The 23,448-nt window shown below is 46.0% G+C and overlaps 1 protein-coding gene across 8 annotated transcripts in view; it reads left to right on the top strand.

Moving 5' to 3' along the window:
• KDM2B (lysine demethylase 2B) overlaps window positions 1–23,448 on the top strand; it is a 1,129,854-nt gene that overhangs the window by 553,006 nt on the left and 553,400 nt on the right. For all 8 annotated transcript variants that reach the window (XM_078667529.1, XM_078667528.1, XM_078667527.1 and 5 more), the window contains one exon: window positions 20,976–21,430. In XM_078667529.1, the coding sequence (XP_078523655.1) occupies window positions 20,976–21,430 (455 nt within the window). The remainder of the gene's footprint in view (window positions 1–20,975; window positions 21,431–23,448) is intronic.

The raw sequence follows: 23,448 nt of genomic DNA, 5'->3' as shown, positions 1-23,448 counted from the left end.
GTGGTTGGGTCAGGAATACCTCTGTTTTTCTCAAAGCTTTGTTTGTTAGCTTGTGGGTGGGAGTTGACATGGGCAGAGCCCTCATATGATGATGACTGTAATCCCACAATGCCCATGTGTGTGCCCACCATCTTAGATTCTTTTTTTTCGGTGTTTGGTATGGAGATGCATCAGCGAGCTCCAGATGCTTTTTCAGTGGAGGTTGTCAAGAAGTCCTTGAAGAACAACAGAAAGTAGTTGAGAGGGGCACTGAGACTGGTGTTTGAGGCTGGAGAGAGGCTTTTTTGGGGTGTGTTAAGGGGATTTATATTTGGAGAATGTTTCTTGGTCAAAGTGGGATCCCTATAGTTCATCGACGTCAGTCGGAGTATTCGCACACCATTAACGCTTTGCTCTAACTGCCACAAAAAGTTTGCCCTCAACGATAAACACCCAGCCTGTATATTCTGTCTCCCTCAAGAAGATAATTTGGAGGATTGCGGTCCATGCTCTTACTTTAAACCAAACACCCTGCTTCACAAATAAAAGATCCTTCCCACACTTAGGGCAAGTACAGACATGATGGGCTTGAAGGAATGGAAGAACACAAGAGGCGTGCTCCGTGGATGGAGGAGATGGGTTTCTCTGACGACGCCGAGGCAGAGATGCATGAGGCTCCGGGGGAACACCAAGAACATGAGCTGTGCGAGGCCGAAAAAAGACACACTGTAAAGACCCTATGCACATGCATGTAAAACAACTGATATGTCAAAGGAGAAGACAATCAGACACATGCCAAAGATGCCAAAGCATGGCTTGTTCAGTGACAACCCAGAGTCTCTAGAAGCTAAGCCCTCAATGCACACGAGGCACGAATGAGTGGAAGTAACTTTCCATCTTGCTGGGAAAGAAACGTTACCGGGAAAGATACCCCAAAAGGCGTCTCCTCGACTTTCGAGGATAATGAAGTGCACGAGGGCAGGCGGGACAGGCACCCTTTAAGGAAAAGCTTCATGAGGGACCTAAGATTTCCTACATTGGCAACTTCTAGAGAAAGAAGAGGGCATTGGAGGTCGAGATAGAGAACCTGATGAATAAAAAGAGGGCCCTTGTGGAAGCCATGAGTCCCTTGAAGGAAGCAAGGTTGGTGGGGATTGAGACACCCACACAGGACATTATAGCGACAGAGCAGGAAGGCACACTCCAGGAAAGACAGTACACAGGTGAGTAGAGAATGTATTTTTGGCTTAGAACTTGAAGACTTGTGGATAGATGAACCACAGGACAAAATGCTGAGGTCGACTCAACCTCAGACGAAAATAATATCTTCCATTGAGGATTTCTTCTATAGACCAAGTTTCCATATACCACCTAGTGTAAAGAAGGTGGCGGAAGCCTTCTGCGTGGTAAAAAAGTTGAAAAAGATGAGACATGATTACTCCTCGAAGCAGTAACACCAGTCTACAAGAGGACCCCATGCTTCCCCCCCCATTGTGCAACAAGGCAGAGGTCTTCTCTAAGCCGGCGATGTCAAAGGCGGTCATACCGTGCCTAAAGAAGAAATAAAAGGCCTCAACACAAGACCTCAAATTTATTCAAGGCCATGTAATACCGGACTCCCTTATTGTCTTTTTTTTTTTCTTCAGAGTTTTATATAGGGCGAACTAGACCCGAACCGAATCAGGTATCAGAGCACTTTACATAGCACCAGTTACGTTACATGAGAACGGTCACACATTCATTTTAGGCACGGGTTGATTAAGTGATTTGCCCAGAATCACAGGAGGTTTTTGGTGTCGTTACCGAGACTCGAACCCAGATCCCCAGGTCCGAGGTCGCGCGCCCTAGCCGTTAGGCCAACTCCTCTCCCTCCCCTCTCTCTTCACTGTGAGCAAGAGAGCTATGTCCCCAGCATTTTATAAGGCCTCCGCCAAGTAAAGAAAGTAAAAGGATGGAGGCTGTAGAAGGGAAAAAGGAGACGGGCTGCAGCGTAATGCTCACCAATGTTGGGAGTACATGGCAGACCTCATGTCTCACCTCCCAGAGGAGTACCATATGGGGGCTAAACGCATTATTGAGAGAGGTAAGAACATTGCAAACTCATGCCTCAAGTCAGCATTTGACACTGCAAGCACAACAAGTAGGCATTTATCTCCGGAATGGCAATGAGGAGAAATGCGTGGCTGATTATCTCTGGTATTAATTTCTAACCCTTGTGCAGTGGCAACAACAGAAATCTCAATCCCCTTTTTTGAGCCAGAAGTAAACCAAGAGGTGAAAACTCTAGAACATCTACCTCTGGTTCCTTTATGTGACTTGAATTGGGAAGCCATTTCCACAGACACATGGGTTGTAAATATCGTTCGTTATGGCTACTGTATGGACTTCAGTATTACAGAAAGGATCGATTTCAGATCTTGCACAAAGAGATCCAAGAGCTGCTGACAAAGGATGCTATAGATATGGTGTTGTAAGAAGACAGAACATATTGTGTACTCAGTTGACTTTCTTGTATCAAAACAAGACCTGACCATGTGACTTTTCCTAGACCTGCGCCTTGTAAACAGGTACATTAATACTCAAACATTTCTTTTTTTAATTCAAATAATTTTTATTGAAAAATACAAATACAAATGAAAATACATACATGAAATAAAGGAATTGAAACAAAAAGAAAGGAAAGGAAATGACAACAGAAATGGGTCCGACTCAAAAAATACGTACAAGTTAATTATTGCATACATGTTGGCGTACTCAAGTGCCCCAGTGTCTACATGAAAGCCACAAGATGAAAAAACAGCAGTGAACGAATATATCGGTTACAAGTGACCATATAAATAAGCAGTGTGGTTTAATACAGTACAATGACGTTACAAGGAAGTTACATATATTCCCACGATAGTATGGATTTACGGAGGGCCAAAATGAGACTGATGAGGCGTCTAGGGACCTCCAGAGTTTCCGGTTCGTCTTACGCCATGGAGAGGTATGGAGAGCCGGGTTGTCCGCACCTCTTTAGAAGGGCAGCCACTCTTGCCAAATTCTAAAGGATACATCCTTAGCATTCTTCCATTTGCATAGTATGACTTTTCAGGCTAAGGTGAGCAAGAGGTCCATCAGGTGTCGGTCATTATCGTTGACTAGTGCCGGATCTAGGATACCTAATAAGATATATGAAAATTCCCTAGGAGGGTTGATGTTGAATATGTGTTCTATACATTTATACATTTTATCCCAATAAAGCTGTAAGGTGGGGCAGGTGAAGAGCATATGAGTGAGGTCTCCAACAGCAGAGTTACAGTTCTAGCATGTCAGATTATCTGTTAAATTGGAGTTTAAAAAGTTTTTCAGGAGTCCAGTATGACCTATTGAGAAACATATACTTAGTCTGAGACAGAATAGGGGATATTTTATTCAAAAAGGCTGTGCTATATATTTTATCCCATTCAAACGAAATATTGGTGGAGTGGAGTTCTGATTCCCATTTGGCCTCATTACGTTTGTGCGTCTTCCTAGGGTTAGGTAGAAGGAGTTTGTATATTCTGGATACGGTGTGGCCCGCTTTCAAGATTAGTGATAATTGAGAAGTGAGCGATGGGTCATAAGGCTTAATAGAGCGCGCTGAGAGGAGTGCTTTCAATTTTAGAAAATAGTAAAAATCCATGGGTGTTAAATTGTGTTGGCTCTGAAGGGTTGAGAAAGGTAACGGGTGGGGGCCTGCATAGAGGTCTTTTACTAAGTTTATACCTTTCTGAGACCAACGCTCCCAGTAGAGCATGTCACCTTCAATCCTTAGAGAGGGATTTATGTATTAGGTCTAATCGCAGGAGGGCTCTTCTGGTGTTGAGGAGAACATATCGAGAGTGAGGAAGATGGGAGAGATCCATGGTGAGGAGGGCAGATAAAGGATTGTTATCGATGAGTGACTTCTCTATATCTAGCCAAACTGGTGTATAGTCCGGGTGTACGGTCAACCAGTTGGCTCCTTGCTTGCATAGAAATGCTGTTTGATAATTCCTGAAGTTAGGGAGACCCAGACCGCCTTTTTCTTTAGATAGCTGTAGCTTAGTCAATGATATTCTGGGTTTCTTCCCTTGCCAGAGGAATGTATTGAAGAGCTTATCAATCTTGTTCAAAAAGTCAGGGGAGAAAGACATCGGCAGCATGCTAGCTAGATAATTCACCAAAGAAGTCCCCATCATTTTCAGCGTTTCAGCTCTGCCCCACCATGAAAGATATTTAGGGGACCACCCTTCCAGTAATGTGGAGATCTTTTTGAAGACTAAATTTTCGTTAGTGTGAAGGGTAGAGATCAAGTCTTTGTCAAAGTCAAGGCCCAGGTACTTAAACATTTTGGTTGCCATGTCAGGCCGAAATCCCCCATAATCTCTTTGTTACCGCCGTTATTTAGGAGTTTTACTTCAGTCTTATCTTTGTTTAGTTTATACCCGGACACACTCGAGAAGCTTTCAATTGAGAACATGAGAGCAGGAATAGCCTTATCAGCCTCTTCTGAAACCACTAAAACGTCATCAGCGTACGCAGTAATTTTGACCGTATAGTCGTTAAAGTGGATCCCTCAGATACTATCATTGTTCCTAAAGTGATATAAAAACGGTTCAATAGCGAGTAAAAATAGTGAGGGAGAATGGGGGCAGCCCTGTCTGGTTCCTCGTTGTAACTGGAAGGATGATGAGATCGAGCCTCCTGCACGGACCCTAGCCGAGAGGCTGAAATATAGCGACGTTACCATTCGCGTGAAAATTTCTTCAAGCCCAAACTTATTCAGCGCCGCTTCGAAATACGTCCAATGAACTTTATCGAAAGCGTTTTCGGCATCAAGCGTGATGAATACTGTAGGTGATTTAGTAAGTTTTGCCTTTTCCAATACATGGGCTAAGATCCTGGTATTGTCGCTGGAAAGTCTATTCTTTAAAAAACCAACCTGTGAGGGGTGAATAAGCTTGGGCAGGAATATTTGTAGACATTAGCTAGAATCATTGCAAAAAGCTTACAATCTATGTTGATGAGGAAGATCGGTCTGTAATATTTGGGAAGTGTTGGGTCCTTCCCTTCCTTAGGTAGAACTGCAATGATGGCTTCAGCCAGTGTTCCTGTGACTTTACCTGCCTCACTGAATTGGTGGAACAGATGTAAGAGTGGCGGAGATAAAAGCGAGGGGAAACACTTATAAAATTTTGCGCTGAACCCATTGGAACCAGGTGCCTTCCCGCATTTAAGTGATTTAATTGATTTTTCAGAGCGGTTATTGGGCTGTTAAGTTCTGATTACTCCGATTCTGAAAGAGCTGGCAGGTCACACTCTTTTAGATAATCCTGGATTTTAGCATTATCTACATGTTTATTTTTAGAATATAAGGTGTTATAAAAGTCTTTGAAGATTTCCGCAATCTTTTCTGGGTCAGAATATGTTACGTTATTGTAATCTTGTATACTATTAATCGTGTTCTTCTGTACTTTGAATTTTAAGTATGCAGCTAGGCTTTTACCCGCTTTGTTTGATTCACAGAGCCTGAATTTCTTTTGCCTGTTTATCCAAACCCCAGCTCTATTGCTTATTATTTTAATATATTCATATTTTTTGTTCACCAAATCATTCATTATTAATTCATCCCTAGATGCTATGTGCCTACTTTTTAGGGCTGAGATCTCCTTTTCTAATTTGTCGAGGGCCTTGTTGTATTCCTTGTTTAAGGCTGATCTGATTTTAATGATTTCACCCCTAATGGTACTTTTCAGAGCCTCCCAGCGATTTAGGTCAGATGTGTCGTTCGTTTTATTGTGACTGGATTGCATTCTCTATGAGTTTCCTATGTTGTTCTTTTTCCAGCATTTCATCGTTCAGTCTCCAGATGGACGGACGACTGGACGGTTTTACGTTGGATATAGAGAGTGAGATACAGGAATGATCTGATACCACCCTGGGTTCTATCGACGTCTCCACACTTCTAGCGGTGGCATTACTTGTGATAAATAGATAGTCTATACGAGTATAAGAATTGTGAGGTGGTGAGTAAAAAGTGTACTCCCTACCTGTGGGGTTTTGTAATCTCCAAGAGTCCAGCAAATTAAAACGTGAGCAGAGGTTAGTGAAGGCTTTATGGGAATTATTGCTGCGATAAGCGCACCGTGAGTCTCTGTCTAGAGCCGGGTCTAAAGGTAGATTAAAGTCTCCCGCTAGGATATGCATAGCCGAATCTGGGATAGTTTTGATCTGTTTAGTTAGGTCGTTCCAGAGGTCTAGTTTGTTAGTGTTAGGAGCGTAGATATTGGTAATAAAGAACTCCGTGTTGTCCTTAATCAATTTAGTAGTGACCCACCTCCCATTAGTGTCGGCCGTGTATGTTCCTATTTCAATGTTTGATTTTTTCGCTATAAGGGTCAGAACACCGTTTTTCTTACCTACTGCCTCAGAACCTACAACTTGTAAAATCTGTTTCTAAGTGTATTGAATTGTTTGGCGTCGATCTTTGTTTTTTGTAAAAGAACAACATCCACTTTCTGTCTCTGGAGATAATCCAAGATCTTTCTCCGTTTAACCGTGTGGTTAAGACCTTTAACGTTAAGCAAGAGAATTTTCAGGTTATCCAGCATAGAAGTCCCTAAGGGGGTTTTGAGCGTGGTGTGTGACATCATAGGTGTGTCATAAGTGTGGTCCAACCTAAATCAGTGTCACTCTTGCTATTGAGGTCACTAAGGCCTCTACCTATGTGAACTGTCATTGTGTACAAGCCGTATGTAGGGGTATATAATCGTGGAATATCAACTACGCAATTGGTGTGAGCACTATTAGAGAGCCTTACGTAAGTACAGGGCCACATGTGCCATATGGACCACATGTACCAAGGAGGCCAGCGCATTTGACTGAAACAGACATGTTCAATCAGAGTACTTGTAGAGCGCGCTACTTACCCGTGAGGGTCTCAAGGCGCTGAGGGGAGGGGGTTACTGCTACTGTTCGAAGTGCCAGGTCTTGAGGAGTCTTCTGAAGGCGAGTAGGTCTTGGGTCTGCCGTATGTGGGTAGGGAGGGTGTTCCAGGTCTTGGCGGCGAGGTAGCAGAAGGATCTGCCGCCGTAGGTCATACGTTGGATGCGGGGGACAGCAGCGAGAGCGAGGCTGGCGGAGCAGAGCTGGCGGGTGGGGGTGTGGAAGCTGAGTCTGCTGTTCAAGTAGGCTGGTCCGGCGTTGTGGAGTGCTTTGTGTGCGTGGGTGAGGAGCTTGAAGGTGATCCTCTTGTTGACGGGGAGCCAGTGTTGGTCTCTCAGGTGGGGGGTGATGTGGCTGCGGCGGGGGACGTTGACGATCAGTCAGGCGGAGGCATTCTGGATGTGTTGTAGTCGTCGTAGGTGTTTGGCAGGGATTCCTGCGTAGAGTGCATTGCCGTTGTCCAGTCTGCTGCTGACGAGGGCCTGTGTCACCGTTCTTCTTGTTTTGGTCAGGATCCACTTGTAGATACTGCGGAGCATGCGGAGGGTGTTGTAGCAGGAGGAGGAGACAGCGTTCACTTGCTTGGACATGGAGAGGGAGGAGTCGAGGACGAATCCTAGGTTGCGTGCATGGTCGGTGGGTGTTGGTGCTGTTCCCAGTGTGGTCGGCCACCAGGTGTCGTCCAAGGCTGAGGGGGTGGATCCAAGGATGAGGACCTCAGTCTTGTCCGAGTTCTGCTTCAGACGGCTGCTCCTCATCCAGTCGGCGACGGCCTTCATTCCCTCGTGGAGGTTGGTTTTGGCGGTGTGTGGGTCCTTGGTGAGGGAGAGGATGAGCTGTGTCTCGTCAGCGTAGGAGATGATGTTTAGGTTGTGGTGGCAGGCCACTTGTGCGAGGGGGGCCATGTAGATGTTGAACAGCATCGGGCTGAGGGATGAGCCCTGGGGGACGCCGCAGATGATGTCGGTGGCTTCGGATCGGAAGGGTGGGAGGCGGACTCTCGGGGTTTTGCCTGAGAGGAAGGACGTAGTCCAGTCAAGGGCCATCTCTTGGATTCTGGCTTCTAGGAGGCGTGTCTTTAGAGTGCGATGGCAGACCGTGTCGAAGGCAGCTGAAGGGGCCAGGAGGATGAGGGCTGATGTTTCGCTGTTGTCTAATTGGCGCCTGATGTCATCTGTGGCGGCGATGAGGGCTGTCTCGGTGCTGTGGTTGCATCTGAATCCGGACTGGGACGGGTCCAAGATGTTGTTGTCTTCCAGGTGGCGGGCCAATTGCATGTTGATGATTTTCTCGATTACCTTTGCCGGGAACTGGAGCAGGGAGATGGGCCGGAAGTTCTTGAGGTCCTTGGGGTCCGCTTTGGGCTTCTTGAGGAGGGCGTTGATTTCAGCGTGCTTCCAGCTTTCCGGGAAAGTCACTGTTTCGAAGGAGATGTTGATGACCTTCCGTAGTTGGGGTGCGATGCATGTGTCTGCTTTGTTGAATATGTGGTGTGGGCACGGGTCTGACTGAGATCCAGAGTGGATGGAGTTCATGACCTTGCGAGTCTCGTCTTCGTTGGACCAGGAGGTCAGGCGGTTGGTGCTGGTGGTGTTGACAGGGGAGGTGGGGTCTGGCGTGGTCGGGGCGGTGGTGGTGTTGAAGCTGTTCTGGATGTCCGCGATCTTGCGGTGGAAGAAGATGGCTACTGAGCCGCACAGTTCTTGTGAGGGTGGGATGACGTTGGCGCTGGGGTTGGAGAGTTCCTTTACGATGCTGAAGAGCTCTTTGCTGTTGTGTGCGTTATCCAAGCGGTCTTTGAAGGAGGATCACTTGGCTAATCTGAGGAGGTGGTGATGTCTGCGGGTGGCGTCCTTGTGGGATGCGTGGTTGTCTGGTGTGCGTTCGTGGAGCCATATCTTCTCCAGTTTCCGGCATGCGCGTTTGGAGCTCGTCAGTGAACCAGGTGGCTCTCTTGCTAGCGTGGCTGTTGGAGGGTTTTTTGAGCGGGGCGAGGGTGTTGGCGCAGTCGTCGATCCACTGTCTGAGGTTGTGGGCTGCGGCGTCTTGGTTGGTGGGGTCAGTGGGTGGGTTTTGGGCGAGGGTGGTGATCAGCTGGTCTTCGGTGACTTTGCACCAGCAGCGGCGAGGCAACTGTTGGGTGCAGTGGTGCGTGGTTGGTTTCTTGAAGGTGAAATGGATGCAGCAGTGGTCGGTCCAGTGGAGTTTGGTGATCTGGTCGAAGGTGACGTGGGAGCCTGTGGAGAAGACGGGGTCCATCGTGTGGCCGGCAGCAGGGGTGGGTGTGGTGACGAGTTGTCTGAGGCCGAGGTTGCGGAGTTGGCGGCGTCGTTGTTCTCGAGGTGGAAGTTCACGTCCCCGAGGAGGATGTAGTCCGTGGAGGCGAGTGTGTGGGTACTGGCGGGTCAGCGATGGAGTCGCTGAACTGAGCCCAGGGTCTGGGGGGTCTATAGATGAGTGTTCCTCTGAGGGTGGTGTTGGGGTCGGTATGGATCCAGAAATGCAGGTGTTCGGCGGTGTTGAGGGTGTTATCTGCGTGGGTGGCGACCTTGAGTGTGGACGATGGCTATTCCTCTTCCGATTCCGTTGGGGCGATCCCTGCGGGTGATCTTGTAGCCGTCCAGGTTGGCTATGGAGATGTGGGGTGCGAGGAGTCGTTTCACCAGGTCTCGGTCAGGAAGGCCACGTCTGGGGCGGAGGTGTCGATCAGATCCCAGAGCTCGATGGCATGTTCGCGTGCAGAGCGGGTGTTGAGGAGTATGCAGCGGAGGTGGTTGGTTCCAGTCCTTGGAGGTTTGGTGGTCTGTCGCAGGTGAAGCTGCAGGTGCGGCAGGAGAAGGGTCTGTTTCGGGCGGCCTGGAAGCAGGTGTGGTTTCGGCCGGTGTTGAGTGCGAGGAGGGTGGTGGCGTCGTATTGGAGTCTGGTGTTGTGGCGTTCGCGGGGTCCAGGGGTTCTGGCGCTGGGCACGGTCCAGGCGCAGACGGGCTTCCCTCATTGCGGCTGCACAGCGGCCGCCATTTAGGGCGAGGAGGGAGGGAGGGAGCAGCAGCAGGGAGTGGGGCGGCGAAAGGGATAGCGAGGGGGCGGGGCCGCAGGGGAGCAGTGGCGGGAACGGTATAGCTGGGATACAGAAGAAAAATAGGGGGAGAAAAACAGTGTCAAGGAAGGCAGAAACGGGACACAAAGAGGGGGATGAGCAGACTTACGAGCGAGTCCTGAGCAGCGGCAGCTAGGGCAGAGGCGGAGCTGTGCGGAGGGGGAGCGACCTACCAGGAGAGTCAGGGGTTGCTCACAACACCGCGCAGCGTCTGGCATATATAGGGAGGTGGGAGGGAGGAGCAGCAGCTGGGAGGCGGGAGGCGGAACAGCGAGTGGGCAGTGGGCAGTCAGAGGGGCGGGGCCGCAGGGGGCACAGAGGCGAGGGAACGAGTGGCACAGGAAGCAAAATGGGGCACAAAAGAGGGGGAAAACAGTCACAGAAGGCATAAGCGGGCACAAGAGAGGGGGAAAACAGTGTCACAGAAGGCAAAAACGGGGCACAAGAGGGGGGAAACCTGTCACAGCAGGCAAAAAAACAGGGCACAAGAGAGGGGGAAAACAGTGTCACAGAAGGCAAAAACGAGGCACAAGAGAGGGGGAAAACAGTGTCACAGCAGGCAAAAATGGCACAAGAGAGGGGGATAAGCAGACTTACGAGTGAGTCCTCAGCAGCGGCAGCTGGGGCAGAGGCACACTGGCGGAGCTGTGCGGAGGGGGAGCGACCTGCCAGGAGGGTCAGGTGTCGCTCTCCTCACCGCGCAGCGTCTAGCATATATGGGGACGTGGGAGGGAGGAGCAGCAGCTGGGAGGCGGAGCAGCGAGTGGGCAGTGGGCAGTCAGGGAAGCGGGGCCGCAGGGGGCACAACGGCGAGGGAACGAATGGAACAGGAAGCAAAATTGGGCACAAAAGAGGGGGAAAACAGTGTCACAGAAGGCAAAAACGGGGCACAAGAGAGGGGGAAAAGAGTGTCACAGAAGGCAAAAGTGGGGCACAAGAGAGGGGGAAAAGAGTGTCAGCAGGCAAAAACGAGGCACAAGAGAGGGGGATGAGCAGACTTACGAGCGAGTCCTCAGCAGTGGCAGCTGGGGCAGAGGCACACAGGCGGAGCTGTGCGGAGGGGGAGCGACTTACCAGGAGGGTCAGGGGTCAATATGGACCAGTGTGTAACACATGTTGTGTTACACACTGGTCCATATTGGTAGACGAGTGAGTGCTGGAGCACCCTTTCGGATTGACACGTGGGGCCATGGTTATACAATGGAAATGGGCTCTTGAGCAAAGAAAATATTAACATACAGACAAAAGTAAGCAAAATGTAATAGCAATACATAAAAATAACCAAATTGAAGTCGTACCCATACCCCTCCCACCCCTCCCCCAACCCCTTCCACCCCTCCCCCAACCCCTCCCACCCCACCCTGAAAGAAACTAGTAGACATGGTGACAAGGGGAAAATAGCTCCCTTCCCATGTCAATAAACAAAACCATGGTGGCCTATTGAGTGTTCAGAAAAGTTGATGCTAAACTATTATTGGTTAAGTGACTAATGTTAACTAAGTGTGTGGCAGACATTAACGTGGTCTAAAGGAGGTATCCAGCGTGACACCGTCATTTCTCTGACTGCTAGACTGTCAGATATAAAGGATATAATACTGACAGTTGCAAGAGTAAAGGCAATGTAATCCTTGCAGAGGATACGATGGAGACTCGTCGTATCTGAACTCTGAGGATAAGCAACAATGTGTTTGCCAGGATCTAGCGCTAGGATGATGTTCACATATAAATGGGAGTCTTCCTAATCACACATGAGTAGGAAACCCGGGACTACAATTGTCCCTAACTAGTATTGTTCCCAACATTCAAAAATCTGCTAAAGTATTTCAAGCAATAGTGAGACAGCTTCAACCAACCATAAAGAAGTGAACCACAACCATGTAGTGAAGTAATTTAGAAGGAAATTCCAGTGCCTGCAGCGTAAGCATCAATTGTTGTCGTACCAAAGATATCTCATCCAAAAGTTCGAAGACCTTTCAAAGGAAGAACCTAGTTGAGATTCTGCTAAGACATTACAGGCAATTGTAAGACATTTCAGGTAATTGTAAGACAGTTACAACAAACAAAAGTGAGAATACAGTACAAAGCAATGAGATCACAGCCATGTAGGCCATGTATTGAGGCCATTTCAGAAGGATACTCCTGTGCTTGCAGCGGAAGGACCAGGTGTTGTCGTGTCCATAGAAAGTTCATCCCGACCATCAAGGAATCTTTTGAGTATGGGTATCCGTAAAAACCTGGGGAACTTCTTGGATGACCACATGGAACCTTGCTGGGCCTGCAAAACCAAATTGGTAGTTTAAGGAGCGTAACCTGGGTTGAAGAGCAAGAAAACGTTTTCTTGTGTCTACTGTCTCCTTACTGTAGTCCTGAGAAATAAAGATTTTGATGGATTTCCATAGGATATGGTTGTTTTTACGCATAAAGGCCAAGATCTGTTCGACATGTTGGTAACGCAGGGGTTTGCATACGATTGGTCTTGGACCTTTTTGGTTTGGATTAATTCTGGAGGGGACCCTGTGAGCCCTGTCAAATTCAAGCGGTTGGTGGAATGTTAGGTTAGTTGCTTGTGAGAACCAAGATTCTAGGAAGGAGATGCAAGAATTAGAGGCATCCTCCGAACCCTTTGGCATTCCGAAAATGTGTAGGTTTCTTCTCCGATTTCTGTCTTCAAGCTCAGACAGCCTCCTAGTATGGGAGTCCGGTGCGGTTGATACATTTTTGAGGGATTTGCAGACTTTTGTCTCAGTATCTTCTAGGTGGCTTATCCTGACCTCCTTTTCGGTTAGTCTGGAGTTGGTGTCTCTGATGTCCTGTCTGATCGCTGAAATTTCTTCTTTTGTAGACTTTGCCAAGTCGTGGACTTCTGCTAATTTATTCAGTATTGTGTCCATTGTAGCATTAATGTCTTTTTTACCTTTTGTGGGTGAATCAGGATTTGGTGGATCTGCCTTAAGTCTCTTGAGGTTTTTTGCTTCCTTTTCACCCATGATGTACAGGCTGCGAGAGCCGGATTGTGTTACAAGCAATAAACTTTAGGAAAAAACTGCTTAACATTGGCACCTGAAGGGTGAGCGGCTGCTCCTTGTGTTTAAATGGTTGAAGATAGTGACTGAAAGGGAAAATACCATCCAGAGAGATCCCAGCACTAGTTAGATGAACCTTCCATCCAGGCGGCCATCTTAGGGTCAGGCAAGGCTGGTGTTAGAGATAGGCATCTTAGGTAGCATCCATTTTGAGGTCAGGCAACATGAAAGAAGATGTAAAAGTAAAGCACCTCTCAGACAGAGAACTTCAGCCTCTGTGCACAGCAAAAGGGCATCGATGACTTGCACAGAACAACCTGCAGCCGACCAACACTTGACATTTGCCACTTGAGTAATCTCCAGCAACACAGCCCACATTCACACCAATGCACTATTCATTAGTTATGATCCAGCATTGAGTTATAATGTGCCCCCCACAAGTAGCACAAGTAGCGGTTTTGCAGCTGTTTAGCTCAGGATTAAATTTATTGTGGAAGCCACCTGATGTTCAGTCTGTCAGACCTCTGTTCTGTCCATCGGTATGATCGTTATTATTGCTGTGATTAGAGAGGCCTCAGAGCATTAGAGTTCCATACTTATGCAGCAAGGAGCCTGAATGCAACGCGCCGCTGAGGATGCTGTTCTATATTTCTATATCTGTGACATGCGGGAGAGTACCTGCAGCCGGTATCTCTGTTGAGTAGTGGGTGCGCCCGCCATTTTGTATTCAGCACGTACTCCCGCAGCCCTGGAGATCCGATTGTGATGGGCGGATTCGGGCATGAATGGCAGGAGCTCGGTAAACAGGCTGAGTTTTCCCTGAGCCTGGTAATGGAGGGAGAACATTACCAATTCAAAGCCCTACCGTTCAGAATAAAGTTTGTCCCAAGGGTCTACACGAAGACGCTGGAGGTGGTAGCTGAACACCTCTGAAAGTAGAGAATACATGTCTACCCCTACCTGTATGATTGGCTAGATAAGGCAGATACTTTGGAGTTTTGGAAAGAAAACATGGCAATGGTGGTATCACTACTACACACGCCAGGATTTATGGTGAACTTGGAGAAATCATTTCCCAGTCCACAAACTAGGAAAACTTTCTTGGGAGTAGACCTCAGCACACAGGGCCTATTCACAAAGGTAAACCTACTCATTTGTGTAAGTTTACTGTTTTTCAGTATTCACAGAACTGCAACTTAATAGTAACTGAACTATTGCACAGAGACCCTAGCCTGGAGAGAGACATCTGCACATAAAAAATAGGCCTATTAAATTGCAATACCGAAAAAGAGTAAACTTTACACGCTTGAAAGTTTATCTTTGTGAATCAGGCCCACAATTGACAATGGCATACCTGATTACACGGAGGGTTCAGGCCATACTGGCTCAAATTTGCCTCTACCAGACGTCATATTCTCTGACTGTGGAATGTAATGAAATTGTTAGGGATGATGGCTTCCTGTATCCACCTCATTCCTAACGCAAGACTTTACATGACACCAGTTCAGGAAAGGTTACACAATTAATGGGTACATGGATTATCATTGCATACTCCAAGCCAATCTTCACACTTAGTTGCACTCACACATTCAGTGGTCTATATCAATGTATTCAGACTCACCAAGCAAAATCATGAGTCTTTCGTAAAATGTTGGTTCAGCTATTATCAAGGTCCAGTGAATTGGTTTATCCGGTCCTAGTCGAGGATATTTTCCAAGGGGTCTTTGAATCACCCCCTGGAACTCTTGGGTAAATATAAACATAAATTAAACATTTCTTCCTCTAAATGTCAGTAAATCAGGGGTTATTAATAACGTTATAAATTCCTTGTAAGGTAGCAACAAAAATCCTACCTTTATGGCAGGTGGGTTCTGCCTTCTTAGAAAATTACAGGAATCCAAAATGTATCACTGATTCTTAAAAGAAGCTTTGCAGCTGTGTTGTGTGCACAATGAGGGCGTTTTGTTATCTTTAAGGGCTCCCGGTGCCTACAAATGTGTTATGTTCCATAATTATTATTCATATTAAACTTGCCTCATGGTCACAAATGCTCATATTTTTTCTTTAACTAAAGCTTAGAATATCTAAAACCTAAAGCCTGAAACCTAAGTGTCCCTTTATTACAGTGCACGTCTTCAATACAACCGAGCAACCACTTCTCTCTATAGGGCAGTCAATTTATGCCTATAGCATCTCACATTTAGATTCAGCCTATAAGGTTTACTAATGTGCACTTTCCACATGGACTCTCAATTCAAGCCTCTTAAAATTGCTTTTGTCAGATTGGCATTTCTACTATTTTAGGTCAACATGGGAATGATAATGTAGTGTATTCCCTTCCTCACATCTCTTACGGAAGTATTCATCACATTCACATACCCATGCGATGTGATTTTTTTTTCAAGAAACTCCCTTCTGTAGGGGGTTTCTAATCTGCATGTCTAGCTGCTGCTTCTCAAATAGACCTTTTAACAGTTTTTTCAATATTTGGACCGTTCACGCTTTCCCGCGTCAATCGTCAAACAGTTCCCCACCTATTTTATAGCAAAGTATATATTCTACCAAACTAGCGTATCTCCGATGTATTCTGTTTGCTGGGATAGCTCCTTGTCAATCCTCTCACTGTCTTTTTCACTTGCCGAAAGTGTTTCGTGCCACGTGTATTGGTCTGCACGTCATCTTCAACAAAGTTGATTGTGAGTGTGCTTTTGCTTCCCTAGTTTTTATCCATCTTTACTTCCGGTGTGACATCTATAGTGGACACACATTTCAATCTATGGAGAAGACCAGGCAGGTTTCTTTCAATACTAGTAAACACAAAATGTCGGTGCTTCGCGTCCAGGCTCTAGGGTACCATCCCAAGCCACTGGGAAATGCCATGTCGATGAGATATGCTTTGCCGCCGATACCATTGATTCCATCTGTTCTAGAGAAGTTCTGAATCCCCAACATGACAATGATTCTCATAGCTCCAAACTGGCCTCAGCAGCCAAGATTCTCACCTCTACTCCAGTTGTTGAAACGGCTGTATCATAAAATTCCACTGCACAGAGACACCTTAACCATGCAGCAAGGGAAGATATTCCACCCAAACCCAGGGGAAATGCAGTTGACAGCATGGTTCCTTAAATAGCCCAGTTTGAACACCTGTATCTGCCAAAGGCTACAATACGTATCATCAGGGAAGTGAGGGTTAAACCTTTAAGTGAAAGAAGTATATAACATGGTGCCAATCCAAGAAAATGCAAAAACAACAAGTGATGGACTGAATGTGGATCAATGTCACACACTCCCCCAGTCAAAAGATCTGGGCCCAAATCCATCGTTTTTTTGCACTCCACACCACCCTGGGTTAGACAATGGCGATATGCAAATCAGCTCTGACCCTGTTGCCCCATGGGAACAGTCCAGTCCGAACTACAAAAGCCATGTCCTTCCCAGAACGGAACCAAGCATCCGAGGACCGGACCGGTTTCGAGGTAACACCTCTCTTCAGCCCGGCTAGCTTGATTCCAGTGGTGTGGAGTGCCTGGGACCCACGTCTGGGCATCCCCAGCGCACTTAGGGCGGCAATTGCAAAAACAACAAGTGATGGACTGAATGTGGATCAATGTCACACACTCCCCCAGTCAAAAGATCTGGGCCCAAATCCATCGTTTTTTTGCACTCCACACCACCCTGGGTTAGACAATGGCGATATGCAAATCAGCTCTGACCCTGTTGCCCCATGGGAACAGTCCAGTCCGAACTACAAAAGCCATGTCCTTCCCAGAACGGAACCAAGCATCCGAGGACCGGACCGGTTTCGAGGTAACACCTCTCTTCAGCCCAGCTAGCTTGATTCCAGTGGTGTGGAGTGCCTGGGACCCACGTCTGGGCATCCCCAGCGCACTTAGGGCGGCAATTGCAAAAACAACAAGTGATGGACTGAATGTGGATCAATGTCACACACTCCCCCAGTCAAAAGATCTGGGCCCAAATCCATCGTTTTTTTGCACTCCACACCACCCTGGGTTAGACAATGGCGATATGCAAATCAGCTCTGACCCTGTTGCCCCATGGGAACAGTCCAGTCCGAACTACAAAAGCCATGTCCTTCCCAGAACGGAACCAAGCATCCGAGGACCGGACCGGTTTCGAGGTAACACCTCTCTTCAATCCAAGAAAATGCAGCACATTCTGTATCAAGACACTGCCATAGTCCGATACCGTGCACATCTTAAAAATGATAAACGCTCATAATTCCCTGGTCCATGGTATTGTCCCTCAGTTTCACAAATCAGCAATCATCATTCCCATTTTAAAAAAGCCTGGTGCTGACCCATCTTCACTTGCAAATTATCGCCCTATTTCCCTCCTCCCTTTCCTTGGCAAAATTCTGGAGCGTCATATCACCGGAACACTCAGCGTCTTTGTGGAGGAGAAGGGCTGATTAGCCTCCCACCAGGCTGGTTTTCGCCCAGCGCACTCCACGGAGTCCGTTGTCCTCTCTGTGATGGACAACCTCAGAGAGGACATGGATGCTAGCCGGCCCCAGGCTTTGGTTCTCCTTGATTTGTCCGCCGCCTTCGACACGGTGGACCATTCCATCCTTCTTTCCCGTGTTGAGGCGGCTGGCATCAGGGGGACCGCCTTGGTCTGGCTGGCATCCTTTCTGAGGGATCGCACTCAGGCCGTCCATCTGGCCAATTTTTCTGCTCCCTCTCAATTGGTACACTGCGGAGTGCCACAAGGATCTTCTTTGTCTCCCTTGTTGTTTAATTTGTACATCTCCCCTCTTATTTTTGCACTTCAGCAGATGGATGTTACCACCTACAACTATGCTGATGATCTTCAACTGGTTTTTAATTTATCCTCCTCTCCTGATTCCATTCACAACTTTCACTCCATCATGCTTTTCATTAGGGACTGGATGAGCGTCAACCATCTGAAGCTTAACCCCAACAAAACCGAGCTGGTTTTGACGGGTGGCTCCTCCAGTCCCTGGACCCCCTCTTTTGTGGCCTTCTTCCCTGGGTTCCCCTCCCACCCCCTCTTTCTTGGTCAAAACCTTAGGAATTAAACTTAATGCGCACCTCACCTTGCACTCCCAGATTAGTTCAGTTGTCTCCTCGTGCTTTCTCACTCTTCGCACTATTCGTAAGGTGTCCCGTTTCTTCTCTTTCTGTGCCCTTAAACTTATTTTGTCTGCAATGGTGATTTCCCGTTTAGACTATGGCAACGTCTTGTATAATGGTGTCCCCGCTTACAATCTTCGGAGACTTCAACTGGTGCAGAACCAGGCAGCCCGACTTGTGTACAATCTGTCCAAGTCCCATCTTGTCACCCCGCTGCTCAAAGCTCTGCACTGGTTGCCCATCCGGGAACGTGCCTTGTTTAAAAAGGGTTGTATCACCTTCCAGGCCAGGGCAGGGACAGCCCCTCACTTTATTTCTTCTGAGATCAAGGCATATTGCCCCAGCAGAGAGCTGCGTTCTTCTTCACAATCTCTCTTGGCTGTCCCTCGTTTCAAGAAAAAGAGGTCAGGTGGCGTTAAATTTTCTACGCTTGCGCCCACCTTCTGGAATACTCTTCCCCTTTCCCTTAGGTTTTCTCCCCATTATTCAGAATTTCGCAAAACTCTGAAAATATTTCTTTTTGCTCAAGCTTTCCCACGCTAGTTGTCCGGCTCTCCTACTCCCCCATGGTTTGTGTTCCCAGCGCCAAGAAACCGCGTGGTGTATGTGCGCTTTATAAATATTGCTTTGTTACTGGTACATTTATCAGCAATCACGGGCTACTGTAAAGGACACACTCGCAAAACATTTTCTTATTTCCACTGATCAAAAGGTTCATGGATGGAGCAAAAACCATTTCCCTGCGAGGGAGGTACCATCTCCAGTGAACCTGGTGTTGGCAGAATTGATGAACACATATTTTGAACCAATGAATACGACCATACTCAGGCTTCTTACATTGAAAATGGTGTTCCTGATAGCAGTCACATCACTGAGGAGAGCCAGTGAGTTACAAGCACTAACAGTACAGGAACCATACATATCCATACACAAGGATTAGGTAATAAGGACACAACCAAAATTACTACCAAAAGTTATCTCAACATTTTTTTACAAAAAACAGACTATCACCATACCAGAAACCTGCAAACACATCAGAAAGGGCCCTACAAACACTGGGTGTCAAGAGGGCAGTCATGTAACACATGCAGGCGACACACAGCATCAGGATAACATAACAGTTTTCTTTGGGCATTCAATTCAAGCTCTAGAGACAACTGTTTTCAGGAACAGTGTTTCTAGATATATTGTTTGGACTATCCAATTGCGGTACACTCTAGAAAACAAACTTTTGCTCGCCAAACCGAGAACACACTCTACTAGGAAGAAAGGGGCTCCCCTTGTCACCATATAGGAAATATGCAAGGCAGCCACATGGGGATGTCAGCATACTTTCACATACTGTGTGGATTTACACTCACATAAAGAGGCTGAAGTGGCTGTGCTGAAAAGCATTTTTGATATTTTTGCTCCCACTCTATCTTCTGTCCACCAACACCAGGCAGGTAATACCGTTACATAATCTGTGCAAAACATGTGAATCTAGAAGAGATTTCATAATGCAAAATAAACCAGTTACCTGTAATTATGGTTTTGCAGCATGCAATTCTTCTAGATTCTCATGTGACCCTCCTTCCTCCCCAATGCTGGAGGTTCATGGAAGATAAAGACGTCCTAAGGTCTCCTCCTTTGTCGAATCCCACCCACAATCTAAGAAAATTTTGAGGAAAACAAAGACTCTTCCGGACCCACACACTAGATGGCGAGATTGTACAAAGCATGTGAATCTAGAAGAGTTTCAAGCTGCAGAAATCATAATTACAGGTTAGTAACTGGTTTCTTTTAATATACCACTGACTTTTTTGTACAATATATCATTTAAAAAAACACAAATAGTAATCCTGGCGTAGAGGATATGCACAAAAGCTGTCACTGTAAAATCACTTGTGATGTAAACACTACACACACAGTGTTCACATGTGTCAGTAAGTCAGTGCTATACTCCAATACATCCATAATCACACATGACCTTACCCTAATGACCAATGCTATAGGCGCCATGGAGTCCATTGTGAATATCACATGTGATTTTACAGTGACACAAACATCTTGATTATTTAGTGATTGTATGTACTCCACTGCATGCTACTATCTTCCGTTTTATTTTACTTTTACATTTTCTTTTAGACCAGTTTGTCGGTCAATTAATTTTTATTGTATCTTTCTACAGGCCACACAAAAAAATGTGATAATCGGAGAATAGGAGTGTAATTTCCATTTTCACAATTTATGAAGTTGTGGGACTAATGTTTGAATGAATGGGGTATTGAAGTCTAAGAAAATATGGGTTCCTTGTCCTGACTAATGGCACGGACCTCCTAGGGGACTCTAGGCAGAAATATCTGGACAATAGCAATGCATGAGAATTGACCCTTCTATGCACCTATGCATTAACGCAGCTACTCACTCAATAGTAAAGATCTACTTGAGATACATAGGTGAGATTCACTTTATTGCACCGGATGCCATCTCCCTTGTATCGTTCACCAAGTGCTTCATATTCAAATAGGAAGCCAATTTGCCATTATAATACTTCTTGGTGAATGAGGAAGCCAGAGGATGAAGCCCGACACCTAGGCAGTTGTGTGAGGGCTCTCATAATTTTTTTAATTGCCTGTAGGACATACGTAAATTCCTACGCACGTCTGCGAATATCCTCTGCACCAAGATTGATTTTTGTGTTTTTTGTTAGTGACTAGGATGGCGCAATCCAAGGCAGCCCTGCTGCTTCTTGTTCTTTCCTTCCCCATATGTGTGGGGGGTCATATTAGATGTAATAAAGCATTTAACTTTTGTTCATCTGTTTTTCAGAAGCCCGCACAAAGACCAGCCTTGATAGCTTCTCGTCTGATTCCCAATTAGACATGGAGGAAGAATCTTTGGAGTCCCATAATCGGGAGGAAAAGGAAGACATTGTGGAAAAGAGTGCTAAATTATCAGCAGATGGCTCATCTTCACCCATCAGCACAAATTCAGATGGGAAGGATACCCCAGGGAATACACAAAATTCAGCAGCCATTGGTTACTTCAAAAGAACATTGTCCAATGAGTCGGACGACAGTGTGAAGTCTACAACACCAATTGACTATTCTAAAACACCAGCAGATTCTCCAGCTACTGAAGTCTCCACAAGGTGGACTCATCTTACAGAGTTTGAGCTTAAAGGGCTGAAAGCCCTTGTGGAAAAACTTGAATCACTTCCAGACAACAAGAAATGTGTTCCAGAAGGCATTGAAGACCCTCAAGCTCTCCTAGAAAATATGAAAGTTAGTATGACATTCTTTGAAACTGAAAAATGAAGAGGTACTCAATATGATTTGTATGTTTGTGTCTCTCTCACTTGGGGTTGCCTGTTGATTCCATTTCAATGAGGGCGCAGTGCTCTAGTCCTGGGATTTCCATATACAAGTAACTTTAATTTGGCTGTTTTAGTTCGACGGTTTAGTTGTGGTGTACAAGGACTATAACTCTTACTATTCAGTAGGGTCTTGAATGCACGCTGGGCACTGTGTCCCTGGTGACATTGTGTCACCTGGTAATCGTAGACATGATTCACAGAAAAGTACATTTACACATAGTTCTATGCCCAGGTGTAGATCTAAGGCATTTGAGAATTTGCAAGCATTACCAGTAGCATGCATTGAAAGGTTTACCAGTTGCATGAGGAAACTGTTGGTATTCCCACAATAAGGAATTGTACACATTTTGCAGTTGTGCAATGGGAGAAGCAGTTGCACATTTTGTTGCTCTAGATAGAAAACATTTTTCACCGGTGAGAAACCCATTCCACTACACACCAGTGGCGTTTGTGTTTGTTATGTTTCCCTTACTGCTCTGGAAAGGGATTTACTCAAGCCATTTGCACTAACAGAGTTATGACCATTTCCTTGCTGGGCGAGAGTTAGAAAGCAGTTTGTGAATCCTCACAAATAAACTTTTTTGTAGACATTTACAAATGGAAAAGATTAACAACCGTGCCTTGTAACACCCACTTTCCACCTTTTGCATGAGAGTTACTCCCATGCGTAATTTGTTGCAGTCCTAGCATACTATCAGTGCTTAATTCGAAGTAAAAATCACTAGTGCCAGTACACAAAATATTCCTTAGGATGCTGCCACCCTCAGTTACCACCCCCTTCCATCACCAGTACTGCCAACTCCCCGAATTGCAACTTCATATGGGCTTTCATTTGACATAGCATTTATCTATGCTTCTACATTTTTTAGTTTCTGTTATTGGTGTATTCTTTCCTTTCTTAGTATCATATTTTACATTTGAAAATGTCATTTGATGGGGACGGGATTGGAAAAAAACCAATGCACAGTTTTCATAATCGCAGGCTGTGTAGTAGAGCTTGTCTGATTTTAAAGACTTAACACAGAAAGTATGTTGATCAGTTTTCAAAGACCACACAAGTTCGGACACATACTAGCTACTATAATCTTACATATAATGCTTTCATACCGCGTTAATGACATTTTATGAATTATGTATTTATCTAAATATCAAATTGTCTATTTTTAAACATATGCATGCTTTCAAATGAAAACACATTTTTAAAAGAATAACTCATTTGATGTGATGTTTTAACTTCTTTATTTTTACTGAAAACATTAGGTACACAAATACAAATTTGTAATTATCACCATTGCGTGGATATTTACCACCATCTCATTCCATGGATGCCCAGTATATGCCAAGAATTTCCACTATTTTGCTAGTGCCAGCAGCATTCCGGGTGGTAGTCATCATGCTAAGGACAGCAAGAATAGGCAGGTATCTACCATCTTGGGACAAGAGTGGGTTGAGGGCATTGATGTCCACCCTATTCCAAGTGGTACTGCCATCATGCCAGTGCCACCAGTACCAATGATGGACACCTTCATGTCATTATATACACAATATGCCAAGATTTACCACCAGTAGACCTGCCCCTGCACAATACCATGCACACAAAATGACACACATTTTTGGGAAGAATGGTAAAAATGAGTTGGGTGCCCTTTTCTCTTTTCTGCTGAAGTTATACAGGCCAGTGTCTCCAGATCCAGGGTTATGGCTTTTGGGCTCCTTCACTCCCTGGATAGTCATAATCTTAGAGCTACATGCAGAGTACTGGGATCCTTAATGCTGGCTCGTCACATGAAATTAGAGCTAGAGTGCAGGTTGGGGTGTTTGACACATGCACCAGAACCAACATAGTGTGGCAAAAGGCCTGTCTTACCTTCATGGAAATTGCTGCAGGATGACAGCCTTGCGGAGTGCAGTGCAGACTAATGTGGG

Source organism: Lissotriton helveticus, chromosome 11 (genome assembly GCF_964261635.1).
Source record: "Lissotriton helveticus chromosome 11, aLisHel1.1, whole genome shotgun sequence".
In the NCBI taxonomy this organism is placed as follows: Eukaryota; Metazoa; Chordata; class Amphibia; order Caudata; family Salamandridae; genus Lissotriton; species Lissotriton helveticus.
This window is presented reverse-complemented; position numbering and strand designations above follow the sequence as displayed.